The sequence below is a fragment of the Terrapene carolina genome, unplaced genomic scaffold, assembly GCF_002925995.2.
Source record: "Terrapene carolina triunguis isolate 2854851 unplaced genomic scaffold, T_m_triunguis-2.0 Scaffold112, whole genome shotgun sequence".
In the NCBI taxonomy this organism is placed as follows: domain Eukaryota; kingdom Metazoa; phylum Chordata; order Testudines; family Emydidae; genus Terrapene; species Terrapene triunguis.
In genome coordinates, this window is record NW_020664463.1 from 4,861,224 (window position 1) to 4,879,927 (window position 18,704).

At 41.7% G+C, this 18,704-nt stretch overlaps 1 protein-coding gene across 1 annotated transcript in view; it reads left to right on the forward strand.

Moving 5' to 3' along the window:
- Nucleotides 1–2,637: 2,637 nt before the first annotated feature.
- LOC113406599 (solute carrier organic anion transporter family member 1C1-like) overlaps nt 2,638–18,704 on the forward strand; it is a 40,484-nt gene continuing 24,417 nt past the window's right edge. Inside the window, exons 1-7 of the mRNA XM_026652206.1 lie at nt 2,638–2,787; nt 7,579–7,720; nt 9,320–9,452; nt 10,166–10,287; nt 12,159–12,305; nt 13,482–13,580; nt 15,390–15,635. Of these exons, the coding sequence (XP_026507991.1) occupies nt 2,659–2,787; nt 7,579–7,720; nt 9,320–9,452; nt 10,166–10,287; nt 12,159–12,305; nt 13,482–13,580; nt 15,390–15,635 (1,018 nt within the window). The 5' untranslated portion in view covers nt 2,638–2,658. The remainder of the gene's footprint in view (nt 2,788–7,578; nt 7,721–9,319; nt 9,453–10,165; nt 10,288–12,158; nt 12,306–13,481; nt 13,581–15,389; nt 15,636–18,704) is intronic.

Genomic DNA, 18,704 nt, shown 5'->3' on the forward strand with positions numbered 1-18,704 from the left:
TGGAAGAATGCCTCCATTGACGGGGAAGATGGATTTCCTACAGCAACGGGAAACCCATTCCATTATTGTAGGCTGTGTCGATGCTACGGGGTTATGTTGGCATAGCTACAGTGCCCATGTGTAGACATGGACTGACTTGCCCAAAGTCCCACAGTAAGTTTGTGGCAAAGCAGGAATTGAACCCAAGTTTCCAGAGTCCCAGGCTAGTGCTCTAATCACAGAACCAGCTTTCCTGCCTGATACACAGGAGTGCTGGCAAGAAAATAAACTTCTTTCTCAAGCCTTACTCAGGCTTTGGTCAGGGTGATGAAGTTCAATACCCTGTCACGTGAACACAGGTCATCAGCTGTTATTTCCACTGGCATGATGCAATGCTGTCAATGGAAGTATACTACTTCGCATTCATGGCCTCCTTCTACCTGGTTGAGACTCCAGGTACAGCAAAGGGCTCCATCCATTCAATCGGCAAATATTTGCATACATTTGTACATCTAGTTAAATATGGTTAAGACTAACACTCCATCTGATTGGCACCTAAGTTTCCAGAGAGACAACCACTTATTCCACAGATGCCCTGGAAAGTTGTGACGATCTATATCTTAGAGCTACGTCGCTATATCTACATACGGAACACATTATTAATCAATCAATTCATAAGCACCTAGAAGATAATAGGGTTATAAGGAATAGCCAGCATGGACTTGTCAAGAATAAATCATGCTAAACCAACCAAATTTCCTTCTTTTGACAGGGTTACTAGCCTAGTGGATGCGGGGGAGCAGTTAATATATCTTGATTTTGGTAAAGATTTTGACACAGTCCCACATGACATATTCATAAGCAAACTAGGGAAATGTGGGCCAGATGAAATTACTATAAAGTGAATGCACAGCTGGTTGAAAGACTGTACTCAGAGTAGTTATCGATGGTTCACTGTCAAACTGGGAAGGTATAGCTAGTGGAGTCAGTTCTGGATCTGATACTATTCAATATTTTCATTAACAACTTGGAGAATGGAGTGCAGAGCATGCTTATAAAATTTGCAGATGACACGAAGCTGGGAGGGGTTGCAAGCACTTTGGTAGACAGGATGAGCATTAAATGACCTTGACAAATTGGAGAATTGGTCTGAATTCAACAAGATGTAATTCAATATAGACAAGTGCAAAGAACTTCACTTAGCAAGGAAAAATCAAATGCACAACTACAAAATGGGGAATAACTGGCTTGGTGAAAAGGTATAGGGATTATAGTGGATCACAAATTGAAGATGAGTCAAAAATATGATGCAGCTGTGAAAAAGGCTAATATTCTGGGGGTACTTACAACAGAAGCATCATACATAAGACATGGGAGGTAATTGTCCTGCACAACTAGGTATAGGTGAGGCCTCAGCTGGCCTACTGTGTCCAATTCTAAGCACTACACTTTAGGAAAGGTGTGGACAGAGGAGAGCAACAAAAAAGAGAAGGTTTTGAAAACCTGGCCTATAATGAAAGGTTAAAAAAATTGGGCTTGTTTAGTCTTGAGAAAAGAAGACTGAGGGGGCACCTCAGAATAGTCTTCAAATATGTTAAGGGCTGTTATAAATGAGATTGTGATCAATTGTTCTCCGTGTCCCCTGAAGGTAGGACTGGGCTTAATCTGCAGTAAGGCAGATTTAGGTTAGATATAAAGAAAAAACTTCTAACTATAAGGATAGTTAAGCACCAGAATAGGCTTCCAAGGCAGGTTGTGAAATCCCCATCATTGAAGGTTTAAGAACAGGTTAAACAAACACATGTCAAGGATGGTCTAGGTGTACTTGAACCTGCCATAGCTCTGTGGGCTGGACTCAATGACTTCTCAAGATCCCTTCCAGCCCTACATTTCTATGATTCTATAAAAGAATGGCATCTTTAACGTTTCCCTATTTTTGGCCGACCTTTTCTGTTCTGTGAAACCTAGGGTTGCTTAAAGGTCAACACAAGAGATTAAAAATATTTCCTAAACCGATTTAGGGACTGAAATGATTAACAAGGCACAGTGGTATGTAGGCATGGTTTTAAGAATTGTGGAGATATTAATATTTGAAAACAAAATATTTGGTTTTTAATCTACCTCCTTCTATTTACCTGCCAAGACACAAGTTCAGGCTTTTTTCCTGTAATCGTTGACAAGATCATTGAGACTTATGGTCCCATCTGAACTGACAAGTTATCATAGCGAATTAAAGCCACATTATTTTTCATGTTGCTCATTGACTGATATCAAGGAGGTAGAGAAAATTTGATGGCACTTAAAACAATTAGCTTATCTATAAACCTAATGATCTCTATGTGAAGTTAAAGAGCAATATTTACTCAACTAGCAATACTTGGTCAAATGCCTAGCAAAATCAAATCTATGCAGCACTGATAGGGAATGAAAACACAGTTGGTTTATTGTGTATGATAGTAATTTTATCTATCTTGTCTAGGTAATCTGATTGCACATTTCCATAAGTAAACTTCTAACTCCCCATGTCTGTTTTGATTATAAACTGGTAATTGCTGTCTGCACAGGAAGCAGTTTGGCAGGTTTTAATGTTATGTGACATAAACTTTCAGTGCGGAGCCCCTACTTTACCCTTTTAAAATGTTCTCGGTGTCTTCTAGATTAGAGACCGGCCATATTATCATGGAGAATTCAGCAAAAGAAAACGCTCAGTTGTTCTCAAAAACCATAATCCTGCCAATTGACAGGTCTTCATCTAAATCTGAATCTTCTGCTTCCAAGGAGAAACAAACGTGCTGTGGAGGTATAAAGGTAAGGAAGAGCTCTGAATTTTACAGCACAGACCATTGAATGGCTGAAGTTTTGTTGCTGGATGCATTTTCCCCCCAGTATATTTCTCACTGGAATGTTCCCCTTTTTCCATTCAGTGTAAAAGTGATATAGATGGATCTAATTTATGAAGTTCTGATGCTGATTCAAATTTCCCTAACTTTTGGGGATGTTCAGCTCTGAGGCCATGGTTCAGGCTCACGTGTAATGTGTGTTCAGTAGCCACTATTAACAACTAATATTTACCCACAGTTACCAGCCCATGGTATTTCCCTGAGTTAACAATAGAATAGTACACTGGTTCTCAAACTTTTTTTTTCGCAGAACACTTGAAAATCTCCGAGGGTCTCGGCGGACCACTTAATGAGCTTTCCTAATGTCATTTGTACCATTAGCTAACTATTGTAAAGTGCTTTGGATAAAAGCACTATATAAAAAAACCCTTAATAATAATGAATGGTTTTTTGTTCTACAAATAAAAGCGCACAACTCATATTTTAATATCAGTAGTCTTGCCTTTCTAATCAGATGGATGTGCCTTCTCTCCCCTGCCATGGCAGCCCCTGAGCTCTGGCTGGGAAGGAGGGGGGGGGGTCTCTCCCTCTCTCCCACACTGCAGCAGCCTCCGAGCTGGGGCTGGGAAGGAGGGGGGGTCTCTCCCGCACCATAGCAGCCCCAGAGCTGGGGCTGGGAAGGAGGGGGGTCTCTCCCCGGCAGCCGCAGCCCTGGAGCTGGGAAAAGTCGCCTCTTTCTCTAGCCACCACAGCCCTGCACGTCCCAAATTCCTCCCACTCCCTCTTCTCACCCCACTGCCCCCTCCCACCTACCCCTTATTCCCCCCAAGGCCACCACCTCACCTTACATGTGCATCTTCTCCAGGGTCCAGGCACCTAATTAGTGGAGCCACGCCTGTGTGGCTCCACTAATTAGGTGGGTGGCCCTTCATTCTCTTGCTCACCCACCCAGGTGTGCACCTTAGAGGGAACTATCCACGGACCACTTGAATGGAGCTCACGGACCACTGGTGGTCCACGGACCACAGCTTGAGACAGGGCCGGCTTTAGGTTTTTTGCCGCCCCAAGCAAAAAAAAATTGTGCCGCCCCAAGCACGTGCTTGGTTTGCTGGTGCCTAGAGCCGGTCCTGGTTTGAGAACCTCTGGAATAGTAAATGTTTGTAGTACCAGTGTGTGGGGTCAGTAAATGTCTTTTTTTTTTTTAAAATGGTAGCTCTGGTAACATAGGTTTCTGGAATTTGAAAAATGATTCCTACTACTTTACGTACATCTTGAACACTTCACTGATGGAACAAACATGAATTTTGATTTGTGGTACTATGAATGAGGGACCCTGAAAACCAACCGTAATGTGTTGGTTTTTTTGGTTCTCATCAAACTCTGAGCCCACCCAAAATTGCTGTGCTTGAATGAGAGCATTCTCTTGTGAGTTCAACTTCAGCAGCCTCAGACTTGTGATGTAGCAGTGCAATGTGATAATGTCACAACACATTCACATTACAATACCATCCTGGAAGAGCACTCCCTCTGGAAATCCAGCCCTGCACAAGCGGGCGGTAGAAGATCAGTTATTTTTTCATGCAACTGGTCTTTTCTTGCAATCTGCACTCCAGGGATCGGCTTCTGCTATGGTGTGAGTTGAGTTCACTGAGGTATATGTGGTCACAATCTGAATCAGAACATCTTTGCCTTTGCCAAATTCTTGCTCCCCTTCACATTCTTTATTCCTTCTGGTTTTCCATTGTTACAGTCCATTGTTTCCAGTTACAATCTGAGCCAATATCCATGGAAAGAGTCCCAATGGTTTCAATGAGATTGGAGCCTGTAAATTACAGCCCATAACAGATAATCTGCTCTGTGATACAATGAGTCTGGTAATTTTGTACAGAATAAAGTGACAACTTTGACAACATAAACTCCTGAATATTTCCATTGGTCTTATCTACCACCACACAGATATCCACTGATGGCTGAAAACTGGGCCACTGTTGCTGAGAAATTAAAAACAAGTGGTATTAATTAAACCTACATTATAATAGCAATAAAATCATTGCCCCTCTGTTTGCTCAACAATAATCTGATTCCCTCATTGAATAAACCTTCAGTCACAGTTCAGCCACTCAGGAATCAGCTTATTGCCTCCAAAATACACTAATATTATAGCTCAAACAATTAGTGCAGTTTGGAAATTTTGCTGCTATCACGCTTCTGGGCCTGGAAAGTTGGGTCAGTTAACCTCTAGAAAACTTGAATAATGAGGAGATTTGGCGAATTGATTTTGTAAACGGCCAGCCTTTCACAAACTTTGCACTTAGGTTTACTTACCAAAAAAAGCACCAGCTGATTTATGGTGAGGTCAACACCCAACTTTATCTATGTTTGGAAGTGAGCAGGAGAAGGATGGAACATCCTGGGCATTTCTACATTGCCAGTGTAATTCAGAAGCATTTTTGCTACCTCCTGATGTCAGGTTCCCTCTTAGGTAGTTCCAAGACATTTAAGAAATCTGACCTCAAAATATGTCTGAAAACGAAGAGGTTTGAAGTCCTGTTTTCATTACATCATCTACCCCTGAAAATCATATTCATGTTTTTACATGACCATATAAAATCCAAAGTCATTAATGCGCACACAAAGGAAAATGACAGTTATGCTTATTTTCCTTGGAAAGCTTTCTGAAAGCCCTCCTGGTGGGAAATACTGTTCATACCATACAAAGTGGGGAAAGTTTTATTTAAATTATAGCAGGCACTTAGGAGATTTCCGCGGGTAGCAGCCCATGCTGGGAAGCAATGCAAGTGGGACACTGGGAAATTAGAAAGCGCAATGCGAAAGTTTGCATTAAACTTGAATACCAATTCTACAATCAATAGACCAAATTATGTACTAGGAGGGAAGTGTTCCTATGGAGCTCTTGATTTACCCCGTTTTGTGTAACTTCACTCGGGATAGTCATAAATGCACAGCATGGGGGAGAGTGTGGCCCTTGGTGTGTGTTATACATTATGACGTGCATCATTGCTATGGTTTTTTTCCTACACAAACAAAAGACATATACGTGCAGTCAGCACAGCCTTTGTTTGATAGTGAAAAAACGACATGTGGCCTCCATTAGAAAGCACACGGCGTTTGACTCTATTCTGGAGCTGGTTGCATCCGACTGAAAATAACTAGCTGTGCAAAAAGAGATGTGGGGAGTCTCCATTTAACAGACTAGTCTGTGTTAGGGCTGGCCTTACTCATGGTACCACGTAATGGCTAGGTCCCTAGGTCATAAATCTCCCCCATCTCCAGTGTCCCCAGCCCGGTTGTCACTCCAGCACAGTAGTGGTCTCTCTTCCGGCAGGTAGTAACTCATCCCTCCACCCAGGTCACTATTGAAGTCCACCCCTTTCATCTAACAAAGTGTATAAGTCCAACATCCCCCCAGAAAGAGTTTCTGGCTCGGCTCAGCTCCGGGCCCCTGAAGACCTCACAACCTTACTTCAGGGCTTACAATGTCTTTATCTCTCTTACCTCAAGGAGGCAGAAGGGTTATGTCACCCTGGTTGCTGGTTGGTAGGGGAGCCCAGACCCACCCTCTCTGCAGGGCTCTGACCCAGGGCTCTGTAAGAGGCAGTAATATCAAGCACCCAGGCGTGCTCTGAGGTTACCTCCCTCGACCACTTCCTACCATTTACTTTCTCAACTTAATGCATGGTCATAGTCTCACAAACAATCCGAGAAAAGCTAGAGTGCGGGGTTCTTTAATCCTTAAGGATCTTTAATCTGGTCCTCTTCTGCAGCCTTTGGTACCTGTTGCTTGCGGACCCCCCTTCTCTGCAGCAACAGCTCCCACTGTTCCCTTACTTGGGCACTCTCAGATAGCTCTGTCACCACTTGCTATCCCTGTCCCCCTTTCTGAGCTGTCTGGCTTGCTTTTAAACTCCTCCTCCTGCTGGAGCAGGCTCTGCAGGTGCAGTGGGATAGGACCACTTGGGCCTAAAACTGCTCCTTAGCCATCTTCTATCCCAGTGTGGGGTTTATATACTCCATCATGCAGACATAAGAGAAAAACATATATACGCTGTAGTTATTATATGACAGGAGGTTTGATGGGGGAAGGATCGTTCTACAAAGGACATTTTTCATATGAAGAATTTTAAAATGAAGGTTTGAGGATGGCTCCTGGGATTGATAAAGGGAAGCAGCACCTTTTGTCTCATGCTCATTGGTTAACATCCAGTCCAGATTGGGGTTGTTTAAAGCCCCTATTCTGCAAGTTGCTCCATAGTAGCAGATTCTCCTGTCCCAGGTCCGAGTGACTTCAGTAAGAACAACTTTCAGGATAAGGGTTTTAAAGTTATTACCATTGGATGGCTGGTTCCCTATGTGAAATGGGTTGCTACTGTCAGTCTATTCCCTAGTGAATAAGTGTTCATATGAAAAAAAAATCCATCCAAATTGACAGTAATTGCTTCTACAGGAGGCTGAATTATCCCCCTAGCCCTAGAGACAGGGTTTGCTTTGTCATTTTGTTGTCTCCTGCTAGAGATAATAGCGGTGTTGTCGGACAGTGAAGGAAATTTGAACTGCTGCTGTCCATGAGCTGTGGATAAACAGAAGATTGTCAATCCAGCACCTTTCACAAACACAAGGAAAAATCACTCATAATAATAATTAATAATAAAAGTCTATTTTTAAAAAAATGTTTAATTCAATTAATACAACAAAATATTTGTTATAGTATGATCTTAATTACCATCGACTTCTCTCACAGATATTTCTTGGCGCATTATCCTTTGTTTACTTCGCTAAAGCATTGTCAGGAAGTTATCTAAAAAGTACCATCACCCAAATAGAAAGAAGATTCGATATCCCTTCTTCTTTGGTTGGTGTTATTGACGGCAGCTTTGAAATTGGTATGTGGTGCTTTCATTTTCAGACAAAACTAATGCCACCTGTCATTGTGGCAAATGATCGTACAAATCTCATAGGCCTATTGAAGTTAAATGAGATCCATCTGGCAAGAGCAAATGTGGCCTTTAATATGTGTTTACATTTGGTGTGACAGTGATGAGACTGCGCTTAACATGGCCCTGACCATGTAATGGTTGAAACTGTGGTGGTGACTGCTGCTTTAGAGATGGTTCTTGTTAGCACTGTTTTTCTGAACCAGCATGGACAGGGATTTTATTGTGAGAAATATGATAGCCAGGGTATAGACTACTCCCCTAGATAGCACAATGCAGGGTTGTGGCGGAGCCTGATTCACCCATAGTGTGGCCTGAGCTGCAGACATTTCATTTATCCATGTAATTCAGCAGTGGTGCCCTCAGTTGTACGCACAGAGTGTACTATTGGCAGTGGTGAGGAGTGGCAGCACTAGCAGCTGCCCCACTGCCAATTCAGGTTTGGTCCTGCACTCCCTCTGTCATGACGGAGGGGCTGCGGGGCCAAACCAGATGAGCACATTGGGCAGGGGGAGGCCAGTGCTGCTCCGCCTTGCGGCTGCTGCATGGTGAGGCAGGTCCTACATCAGGGCTTCCCACAAGGAGCCTGCCCAGCCTCATCCTGTCCCCCTCTCAGGGATGGGGGTGTGATGCTGCACCTGGGCAAGCCAGGCTGAGAGGCAGGGGCTGAGCCTAGCAAAGACTTGGGGCGTGGAAAGCTGGGGCCAGCAGCTACAGTGGGGTTGGCTCCACAGGGACTGATGGGGTGTACCATGGGGGAAAATTCCAGGGGGGCACCTCTGTAATTAAGTGCTGTGGTAAGGGAGCTGCATACATCAGACCATGTATTATTCTTTCCTTAGGCAAGCCCAACCAGAGACATGTACCATTGGTTACCTTGAAGCAGTGTTAAAAGGGTTTGGCACTGGTGTTAGCAGTAGACAAAAGACAATAATTTTCTTGTGCACTGTTCAGCCCTCTCTCCCCTGGCGTTGTCACTGTGAGATCCCCTCCTGTGTGATCCAGCCAGGATAGCTCTGTGACTTGGTAAATGGTGAGAATACAAAGGTCAAATCGTATATTGCCTCCATTGGTCAATGGATCAAGGGTACTCCTGCACTGAGATCTCCAACATGACATTATGTAAAGTTACCATCAAACCTTTGGACTTATGTCAAAATTTCTTCAGTTTAGTGTTTTGTGGCATTTTAGCACTCCTGGGAATATAATATTGGCTAAGGTACCCAAAGTCCTATTACTTGGCTGCCTCATTCCCTTCCCACCTCCCCCCAACCCCTTGACATTCCACCTCTCTTTCCAGTGACTGGCATCTGGCTAGGTCCTCATTTCCAGCTGCTTCTACAGGTGCCCATGTTCTTCCTAACTGATCCTGGACACTTGCACAACTATTTGGAAACAAGGAGGAGACCCACCACCATGTGAGCAGCCATCTTCCTGTGGACCCCCAACAAGTGTTATATAGGCCATGGTTTGGGAATGACTAGTTTAGCGTGTAGTTCACTTATGAGTGTGTTGTAAATCCAAGTTACCTTTTTGTATTTTTCAAAGGGAATCTCCTAATCATAATTCTTGTAAGCTACTTTGGAGCGAAACTTCATAGGCCAAAGATAATTGGAGTTGGTTGCCTAATAATGTCAGCTGGAACCTTTCTAATTGCGATGCCCCAATTCTTTATGGGACGGTAAGTGCAAAGCAATCTGTTCTTTCTGTTCAGAAAGAAATGCACTAGCGCAGAACTTACCTTTTGCCCATGAACCTATTTAAACTACATAGACACTGTATGCACCTATTCAAACCACATAGACACTGATTGTGGAAGTGCTGATGGGAACAGAGAGTAATATGGTTACTATTATTAATTGTTTATTACAAATAGATTATTTATTACTATAGTTGAGCAAATAATAGAAAAAATATTCCATCAATATCAATGCAAATTTGAAATTCATTTCTGATTAGTTGACGTTTGTAAGCCCTTTCTGGGCATGATCTAAAGCCCATTGGAGCCGTCTATGATGAAGTGACGAATAAAAACAGAAAATAGTGAGTAGGAAAAAACTATGTAGGACCCAGAGGACAATCCCACTATTTTGTATTCTACACTAGACCAGATTTGGAACTCAGAATACCAGGTGATCTTCTGGGATGTGGCCACATGCACACTTCATACAGTACAATATTCTTACAACATACATTTACTTATCTAACCCCTCTCAATCATGTATACATATAACCTGTAATCCATGCAGCTTGTTGGGATCACCTTAATCAGATGCACCTGAGACTTCATTTAAGTGCTTTGGTACATGTGTATCTTCAATGAGGATGCAATGAAATTTTCTGTTGTAATATATCGTAACGGGGAGAAGAGTAAAGATGTTGATTTTTACACAGCTATAGGTATGAGATATTTTCTTCCTCCACCAATTCTACTGTCAGCATCTCCCCATGTCTACAGGATAAAAGCCAAATACCACTCTCAGGCTTAGAAAGGTCTCAAGCCAAAATAAATGCAGGTAAGAATATTCCATTTAAAAAAAAATATTGTGTATGTATGTAGGTGGGTCTGGTAGCACTGGCTATTATGAAGGTTGCCCAATACGTCACATTATAAGACCCAGTTTCCAGTTGCCAAACTTTAACTATTTGGGGTGAAATTTTCCATGCTGTGTCTGCCTCTGGCTGAAGGTTTCTGTGGAAATTTTGGCCAAATGGGTTCAGCCAGTTCAAGAACAAGCACAGCACAGCTCCCATTGACTTTAGCTGGAGCTGTGAGCGCTCAGTACTACTGCAGATCTATCTCCAGGGTCTCAGATCAGGCACCCAGAAAACGAGGAACACACAATTTGTGACTACATGTGAAAATTCTAGTTTAAATGACTTGTCCAGCATCACATATACATTGCGAACTCTGTGGCAGAGGCAGGGATAGAATCCAGTTCCCCAGAGCAGCATTCAACTGCTGTAACAATAGGACCTCTTCTCTTCTCTCACTGTGTATCCCCTGCCTCATTCACTATATACTTTTCTGCTTCTGCAACAAGTGAGGCAGGAGGTCCCACAGACAACAGCCTCTTTCACTGCACAATCCTGATTCATCCCCAGAATAGCTCCATCTTGCCACACATTGAACAACAGGAAGAAAACAATATTAAATAGCTGCTCCTTAAGTGAGCACCGTCCATCCTGTGCACTCAATGAGGCAGAGGCCCTATGTAAAAAAATAAATAGTATGTGATCATGTAATTAAAGACTGTATCATAATGCAACACGCTCTAGGGGACCAAATTAAGGTTGCATAAGCAACCTTAATTCTGGCATTTCTTAACTTTTGAGCGCTGACTTTGTGACCTTAATAATGCTCTTTTAACATAGTTTTTGTGTGTGTTATATATACACAAGATATATCCCAAGCAACCATGTAAAGGAAATTATCTTTGTTTCATATCTGTGCTACTTTTTGCACTAGAAACATAGCTGAGCCTGCTTTAATGCCATCTTTTAATTCCTCCAATCCTGGGGCCAGCCAGAGGCTAGTAAGATCCCTGGCATAAATTGAAGCAGCCTGAAAAATGCTTATTTCCAGCTGCTTGTGGCCCAAAGGAGCTGTCCAACCAAGGTAGGGATAGCTGGATCTTAGGAACACCCTGAGATACCTTCAATATAGGAGAATGGTAAGGATTGCAGGGATGGAAGTGCTATACACCATCTGAGCATTCCCCCATAATTGTGAATTCTCAGTGGGATAGATCTGCTGGTTTTACAGCTGCTTGGTGCTGCGATGTACTGCTGCTTGGCGCTGCATCAATTTCACAGCTGCCTTGCTAGGTGGGATGACTGCCATAAAGCCGTGTGTGCAGGTTCTGCGGGAATCTCAATAAACTCAAATACGTCAACATTCAACATTTATTGGTCCAAAAGATAAAATAAAGCCTGGTCTTTGTCATTGCATTGGCACCATTCAGGAATTCAAATAACCTGTTAAACTGTGTGGCACTGAGGAAAATATAGATTCCAAAGCCAATAGGGGCTCTACTGATATTTGCCTGTATGACTTAAAGAGAACCATTAGAGTCCCTTTTACCTCTGCTCACAATGCTACAGAATGTTAGCTGTTTGGATGAAATGCATGAGGTGTGTGGTACAGCACAGGCACTGAATCTGGTGCATAAAACAGCACAGAAGTGGTTTAAAATTTCATTCTACTGACTGGCCTTGGGAGCGTTGTTTTAGCTTTGCAATAAATCTGTGGGCTCAGTTCTTCCTCCCAGTTACACAGGTGCCAACAGGAAATGTACCTGTACAGCTGAGGACAGAGCTGAGTCCTGTGTGTTCAATGTCAAAATGTCACAAACCATGTCTTGTTTTACTCTCTCTCTGTATCCAGGATGTGAAAAAGAAGTTGGATCGTCCATGTGGATCTATGTTTTGCTGGGGAATCTTTTGCGTGGGATAGGGGAGACTCCTATCCAGCCTTTGGGAATTACGTATATTGACGATTATGCCAGCGAAGAGAGTGCTGCTTTCTACATTGGTAATATAATAATTCAAATTACTTGATCCTAATGTCTTATTTTTTGCAAGAAGTAAATTGAGTTGTTTTCAGTAGCAGAATGAGTGACATTAAATTAACTTGTCCTGATTATTTTGCTTGCATGGTTTAAAATTTTCAAGGTTTTATTTAAAAGCTGTGTGCATTTTAGGGGCCAAATTCCACTCTTGATTACACCAGTGTAATCCCATTATCTTCATTGAGAAGATAATTTGGCCTCGGATTCCTGCTGCTACCTTAATCTTATTAAATCTTCTGCATGTAGATTAGTGGATTACACACTCAATTCTCTGGAGGGGAATAGAAATGTATATAGCATAGATTTAATTGTAGCATTTGTAGCATGGAATTTAAATTATGGACAGACAAACTATTATGAACAGAATCAGAACTTGGAATCTTCCCTCCAAACTGAATCAGAACCAGTCATATGTTGAGGGTCGAAATACTTAAAAGAACTTTTTCCCTATTGTGATTCATGTGTGACCATACCTGTATATTAAGATGAAATACCATCTGGAAGGTTTTTATCACTAGAGACTTTTTTTTTTTTTAAGTATTTCTAGTCTGGTTAGAAGTGAGATCTACCAGAAATTTTATGCAAAAATTTGTTCTTGCAAGATTTCCAGATCAATTTTGAAAACTCAAAAGATGTGTGTGGGTTGGATAAGAGCCAAATAAAAAACATCTGAACTTAATCCAGTGTGACGTGCTGAACCTTTTTGAGGTTTGTCCATCACTAATAAAATATGTTGGTTAATGTACACACGTTTTCTGACCACCTTATACATAATTTGCAACCCTGTTGGTGGCACTTCTGAATTTGGAACACAAACTTCCATGAATTCACTTATTCCAGGCTGAATTTGGTCTGTTAATTGGGTGACAGCAAAAAAACAAAAGTGAAATTTTGATGCAATGAGCCAATTTTTGCTTTTTGATACAATGGTGCTAGTCTGGAACAATTCCATTGTCTGGGAATACGAATGAGATTATTTTGGATTTGAACCAATGTGTGTGAAGGCAGAATTTGGTCCTGCATGTTAAGATACAGATCACTTTTCACTGATACTGTCCACAAGAACAGAGCATGACAATGTATGAAAACAGAGTCCATTTAAGGCAGAAAAATGACAGTTTCCTTGTGTTTTTTTGCAGGGTGTGTACAGACAGTTGCAATTATAGGCCCAATATTTGGTTTTCTTTTAGGATCCCTCTGTGCCAAACTATATGTTGACATTGGCTTTGTAGACTTGGGTAAGTTAGAAAAATCATTTTTAAAAATTGTTTACTCTGTGTGTCGCATTGAAAAGTTCCAAACCCTTCAAAGTAAATGATATGGGGGATATAAAAAGGCAGGTTAAATTAAAGGCTTGAGGGTAGTTGGCTTTGGAAGTTTTTAAACTGAAAAATTATTTCCAGCATAAGAAGAATTCTCTTCCCCCCCCCCATCATAATATTGCTTAAATTAAATAAAAGACATTAAAATACAATCCCTTGAATTCAGCAAAACCCATCAGTAAAAAAAAGTGATATATTCTGCATGCATGTTTTCTAAAATAATGGGATTTTGGATTTTTTTGTAGAGACTGAATGCCTAGAGTATAAGAAAGGGACTGAATGAAGTGTAAGGTACTTCTCAACATGAATAAGGATGGCAGAATCTGACCCCAAAATAGGTCATATAATTAGAGCTGGTTGGAAAATGTTGTTTATTCCCCCCTCCCCAAAGATAATTTTTGACTTTTCAGCAAAAAAAAACCCAACCCTCCTCCCCCCCCCAACAGAAAAACTTTTTTTTTTTTTTTTTTTTTGAAAATGTTTTTTGTTTTTTTTTTTTTCACTTTTTTTTTTTTTTTTTAAGGTAAGCTGAATTTTTTTGTTTGGTTAACCTCCCCCAGTTTTCCATCCAAAAAAAGTTTGGATGGAAATTGTTTAACCATCTTTAAATAGACTCTTTTAGTGAATGTTTTGAATTCCTTGTCCTGACTGTACTGGGACGGGGTAAACATCAATGCATAAATAACTCTTTGTTGTTGCTGTATTTTTGAAATCCATTCTACTGATAAGATGATGCTCTATCAGTGGGACTGATCTTTTGAACTGCCGAACACTTGCCCCTTCCACTCTTATTGACTTAATAGGAAGTTGCTTAGCACATGTCATGAACAGGATCAGAGTTTGAATATGAAACATTGATCAAAACACGTGGCACAATTATTTATTTTTAAACCCTACAGGTAGATAGATTTTGTTTGTGTCAGTTGGAGAAAATACAATCGGGATTTTGATGTGATATAAATGCTGATTACATTTAACCCAAATCACAAGTTATACAGAAATACGAGAACTCAAAAGAAAAACTCCCAGTCTGCATGGGAGATGTGGCAGCATCATGATTATATGCCTCAATGGCAACCTTTCCGACCACTTAAGGAACAGTCAGGGGTGAAAGTAACTTAAAGGACTTACCGGTACGCCGGAGTCCTGAGCGGGGGTGGGGCCTCAACTGGAGGGGGCGGGGCCTTTCAAGATTTAAAGACCCTGGGGCTCTGGCTGTGGCTGGGAGCCCCAGGGCCTTTAAATCACCCTGGAGCTACCAGCGGCTGGGAGCTCAGGGGTGAATTAACAGGCTCAGGGCTCTGGCCGCTGCGGAGCTCCGGGCCCTTTAAATCACCGTGGGAGCCCGGCTGCCGGAGCTCCGGCGGTGATTTAAAGGGCCCGGGGCGCCCCGTAGCGGCTGGAGCCCTGAGCCCTTTAAATCACCGCCACGGAAGCCAGTCTAGTCCGGCACGGCGTACTGGCTCTTGCCAGTACGCCGGACCGGACTGGCTTACTTTCACCTCTGGGAACAGTGTAGATAGTTTCTAAAGGGGTGTGTACTCCACAGCTGTCAGAAAAGTATTGGATGTGGGTGGAGATGGTGACTATGGAAAAAGAGATCTGGGGCTCTGTTGAAGAAATAAGAATCTCTACTGGGAGAGGTACCCTCCAAAGTTTGCTTTGCTCTTAACAAACTCTCACTAAATATGCAAATATGTCCCTCTTTCCCCCCCTGTACCACAGACAGTATAACAATAACTCACAATGATGCCCGATGGGTAGGAGCTTGGTGGCTTGGTTATTTAATAGCAGGTGTGTTAAGTGTTCTGGCTGCCATCCCATTCTGGTTCTTACCAAAGCACCTGCCAAGACCAGAAAGCAGAAAGGATTCCAGTACCTCCTCTGAGCAGTCAAAGTTCATTATTGAAGATAACAGCGAGCATCACCAATCTTATGAACAGCAAGTAAAGATACTTGAAATGGCGAAAGGCAAGTAAACACATTTTGTTTTATAACTGTTTAGTTTTACACCTTACCTTTCAGGCCTTACCTTACCTCTGTTTAAAGGCCTCAGAGTTGATATTGGCTTAGTGGCACATTAGGATTAGCAATATGAACAAAAGAGGCCCTCTAATTGCTTCCTAGCCCCTCATCTTCTACGGCACAGTTTCTCCAGCTGGGTTTCTGACCCTGAAGTGATCCATGAGGCTGTTGGGGGACAATTTGCAAAAAGGCTAGATCTTTCCCTGTAAAAGATGTATGTTTAAACAAACCCAATACAAAGGGGACCTATAACCCCCCCTCTCAAAAAAATAGCTAACATTACAGAAAGTTTGTAACTCCCTACTGTAAAATCTTGAGGTTGATTGCAAGCTCCATGTTCAGAAAAACGAATGGGAAAATAATTGGCTTCTACTCACATGAGCACGCCCAGGCTGAACAAAATGCAGGAAAAGGCAAAGTTATGGCATCTGCTTGTATGGAAGCAGGACAAAAAAATATTTTATTTATAAGACCAAGCCACACTATTTCAGTTTAACTAATGCCCTTCCCTCTAATTTCTGGGAATTTTACATCAGCAAGTTGGCAAGAGAATTCCCAGTTATTCACTAGCAACACCTGGGATTTTGGATCAAAGTGAAATAAACCTGGGGATGTTACAGCATTTTGGCTACCTAATGATAGAAAAATGGTGGTGGTTCTTTATTTAGTGGATGCATGCAACATTCATGCGCTATAATGAGTTCCACTCATTTACATTGAGGTCATGAACAAGCCAAGGATATAATTAACTTTGGCTAAAGCCTGAATTAAATCCCTCTCTTTGTGACAGGGAGGAGAAAAAGGAGAGATAGAGAAATTTAATGGGTGCCTGAAAGTAAATATTTTTTCTTTTATTAATTGCTATGCCTGCCTTTTGCTGGAAATATAAAAATATCACAAAAAAGGGTTTTTGTGTGGTATTTCCAACGTGCCTCAAAAGAGGACAGAAGAACGGCCATACTGGGTCAGATCAATTGTTCATCTAGCCCAGTATCCTGTCTTCTGTCAGTGGCCAATGCCAGATGCTTCAGAGGGAATGAACAGAACAAGCAATCATCAAGTGATCCATCCCCTGTCACCCATTCCCAGCTTCTGGCAAATAGAGGCAAGGGACACACACAGCGTAGGGTGCATCCCTGACCATCTTGGCTAATAGCCATTAAAGGACCTATCTTCTATGAATCTTCTATCTTCTAGTTCTTTTTTGAACCCTGTTATGGTTTAGGTCTCTGGTAATGAGTTCCACGGGTTGACTGTGCGTTATTTGAAGAAGTACTTCCATTTGTGTGTTTTAAATCTGCTGCCTATTAATTTCATTGGGTGACCCCTAGCTCTTGTGTTATGTGAAAGAGTAAATAACACTTCCTTATTTACCTTCTCCACACCAGTCATGATTTTATAGACCTCTATCATATCCCCCCTTAGTCATCTCATTTCTAAGCTGAAAAGTCCCAGTCTTTTTAATCTCTCCTCATACAGAAGCTATTCCATATCCATAATCATTTTTGTTGCCCTTCTCTGTACTTTTTTCAATTCTAATGTATCTTTTTTGAGATGGGGTGACCAGAACTGCATGTGGTATTCAAGGTGTGGGCATACCATGGATTTATATAGAGGCATTATGATATTTTCCGACTTACTATCTATTCTTTTTCTAATGGTTCCTAACACTCTGTTAGCTTTTGTGACTGCTGCTGCATATTGAACAGATGTTTTCAGAGAACTAGCCACAATGACTCCAAGATCTTTCTTGAGTGGTAACAGCTAATTTAGTATCCATCATTTTGTATGTATAGTTGGGATTATATTTTCCAATGTGCATTACTTTGCATGTATCAAGATTGAATTTCCTCTACCATTTTGTTGCCCAGTCACACAGTTTTGTGAGATCCCTTTTTAATTCTTTGCAGTCTGCTTTGGACTTAACTAGCTTGAGTAATTTTGTATTGTGTGCAAATTTTGCCACTTCACTCTTTACCCCTTTTTTCCCAGATCATTTATGATTATGTTGAACAGCACTGGTTCTAGTACAGACCTCTGGGGGAAACCACTATTTACCTCTCTCCATTCTGAAAACTGACCATTTATTCCTACCCATTGTTTCCTGCCTTTTAATCAGTTACTGATCCATGAGGGAACCTTCCTTCTTATCTCATGACTGCTTACTTAGCTTAAGAGCCTTTGGTGAGGGATCTTGTCAAAAGCTTTCTGAAAGTCCAAGTACACTACATCCACTGGATCACCCTTATTCTCATGCTTGTTGACCCCCTCAACGAATTCTAATAGATTGGTGAGGCATGATTTCCCTTTGCAAAAGCCAAGTTGACTCTTCCCCAACAAATCGTGTTCATCTATGTGTCTGATAATTTTGTTCTTTACTATAGTTTCAACCAATTTGCCTGGTACTGAAGTTAGGCTCACTGGCCTGTAATTGCTGGAATCAACTCTGGAGCCTTTTATAAAAAATGGTGTCATGTTACGTATCGTCCAGTCATTGGGTACAGAAGCTGATTTAAATGATAGGTTACATACCACACTTAGTAGTTCTGCAATTTCATATTTGAGTTCCTTCAGAACTTTGGGGGAATACCATCTGGTCCTGGTGACTTATTACTGTTTAAATTAACAATTAAATGTATAGGTGAGAACTGGAAATCAAGGTATTGTGAAGTCATCTGAAAATATTGCCTTCACAGATCCCTTCTCTTGCATGTGTGTGAGTCAAAGAGTGACTGTTGAAGCAGTTTCCACAGACACCAAATTGAAACTTATCCAACCCTCTCCGCCCTTTAAGGTTCATCCATCTCTAAAATATATACCAAAGCTGATCAAAGTAGGGATGGGGCACAGTCTAGTGAAAGCGCTGGGTGGGGAATCACAAGATCTGGATTCTAGTCCCAGATATTCCACATACTTTTTTTTCGTTGGCCTTAGATTTCCAAAAGGGTCTCTAGTTTTGGGTGCCTCAGCAGTTGAGTAAGACAACTTGACCCATATAGGGTCAAGCCAGTTGAA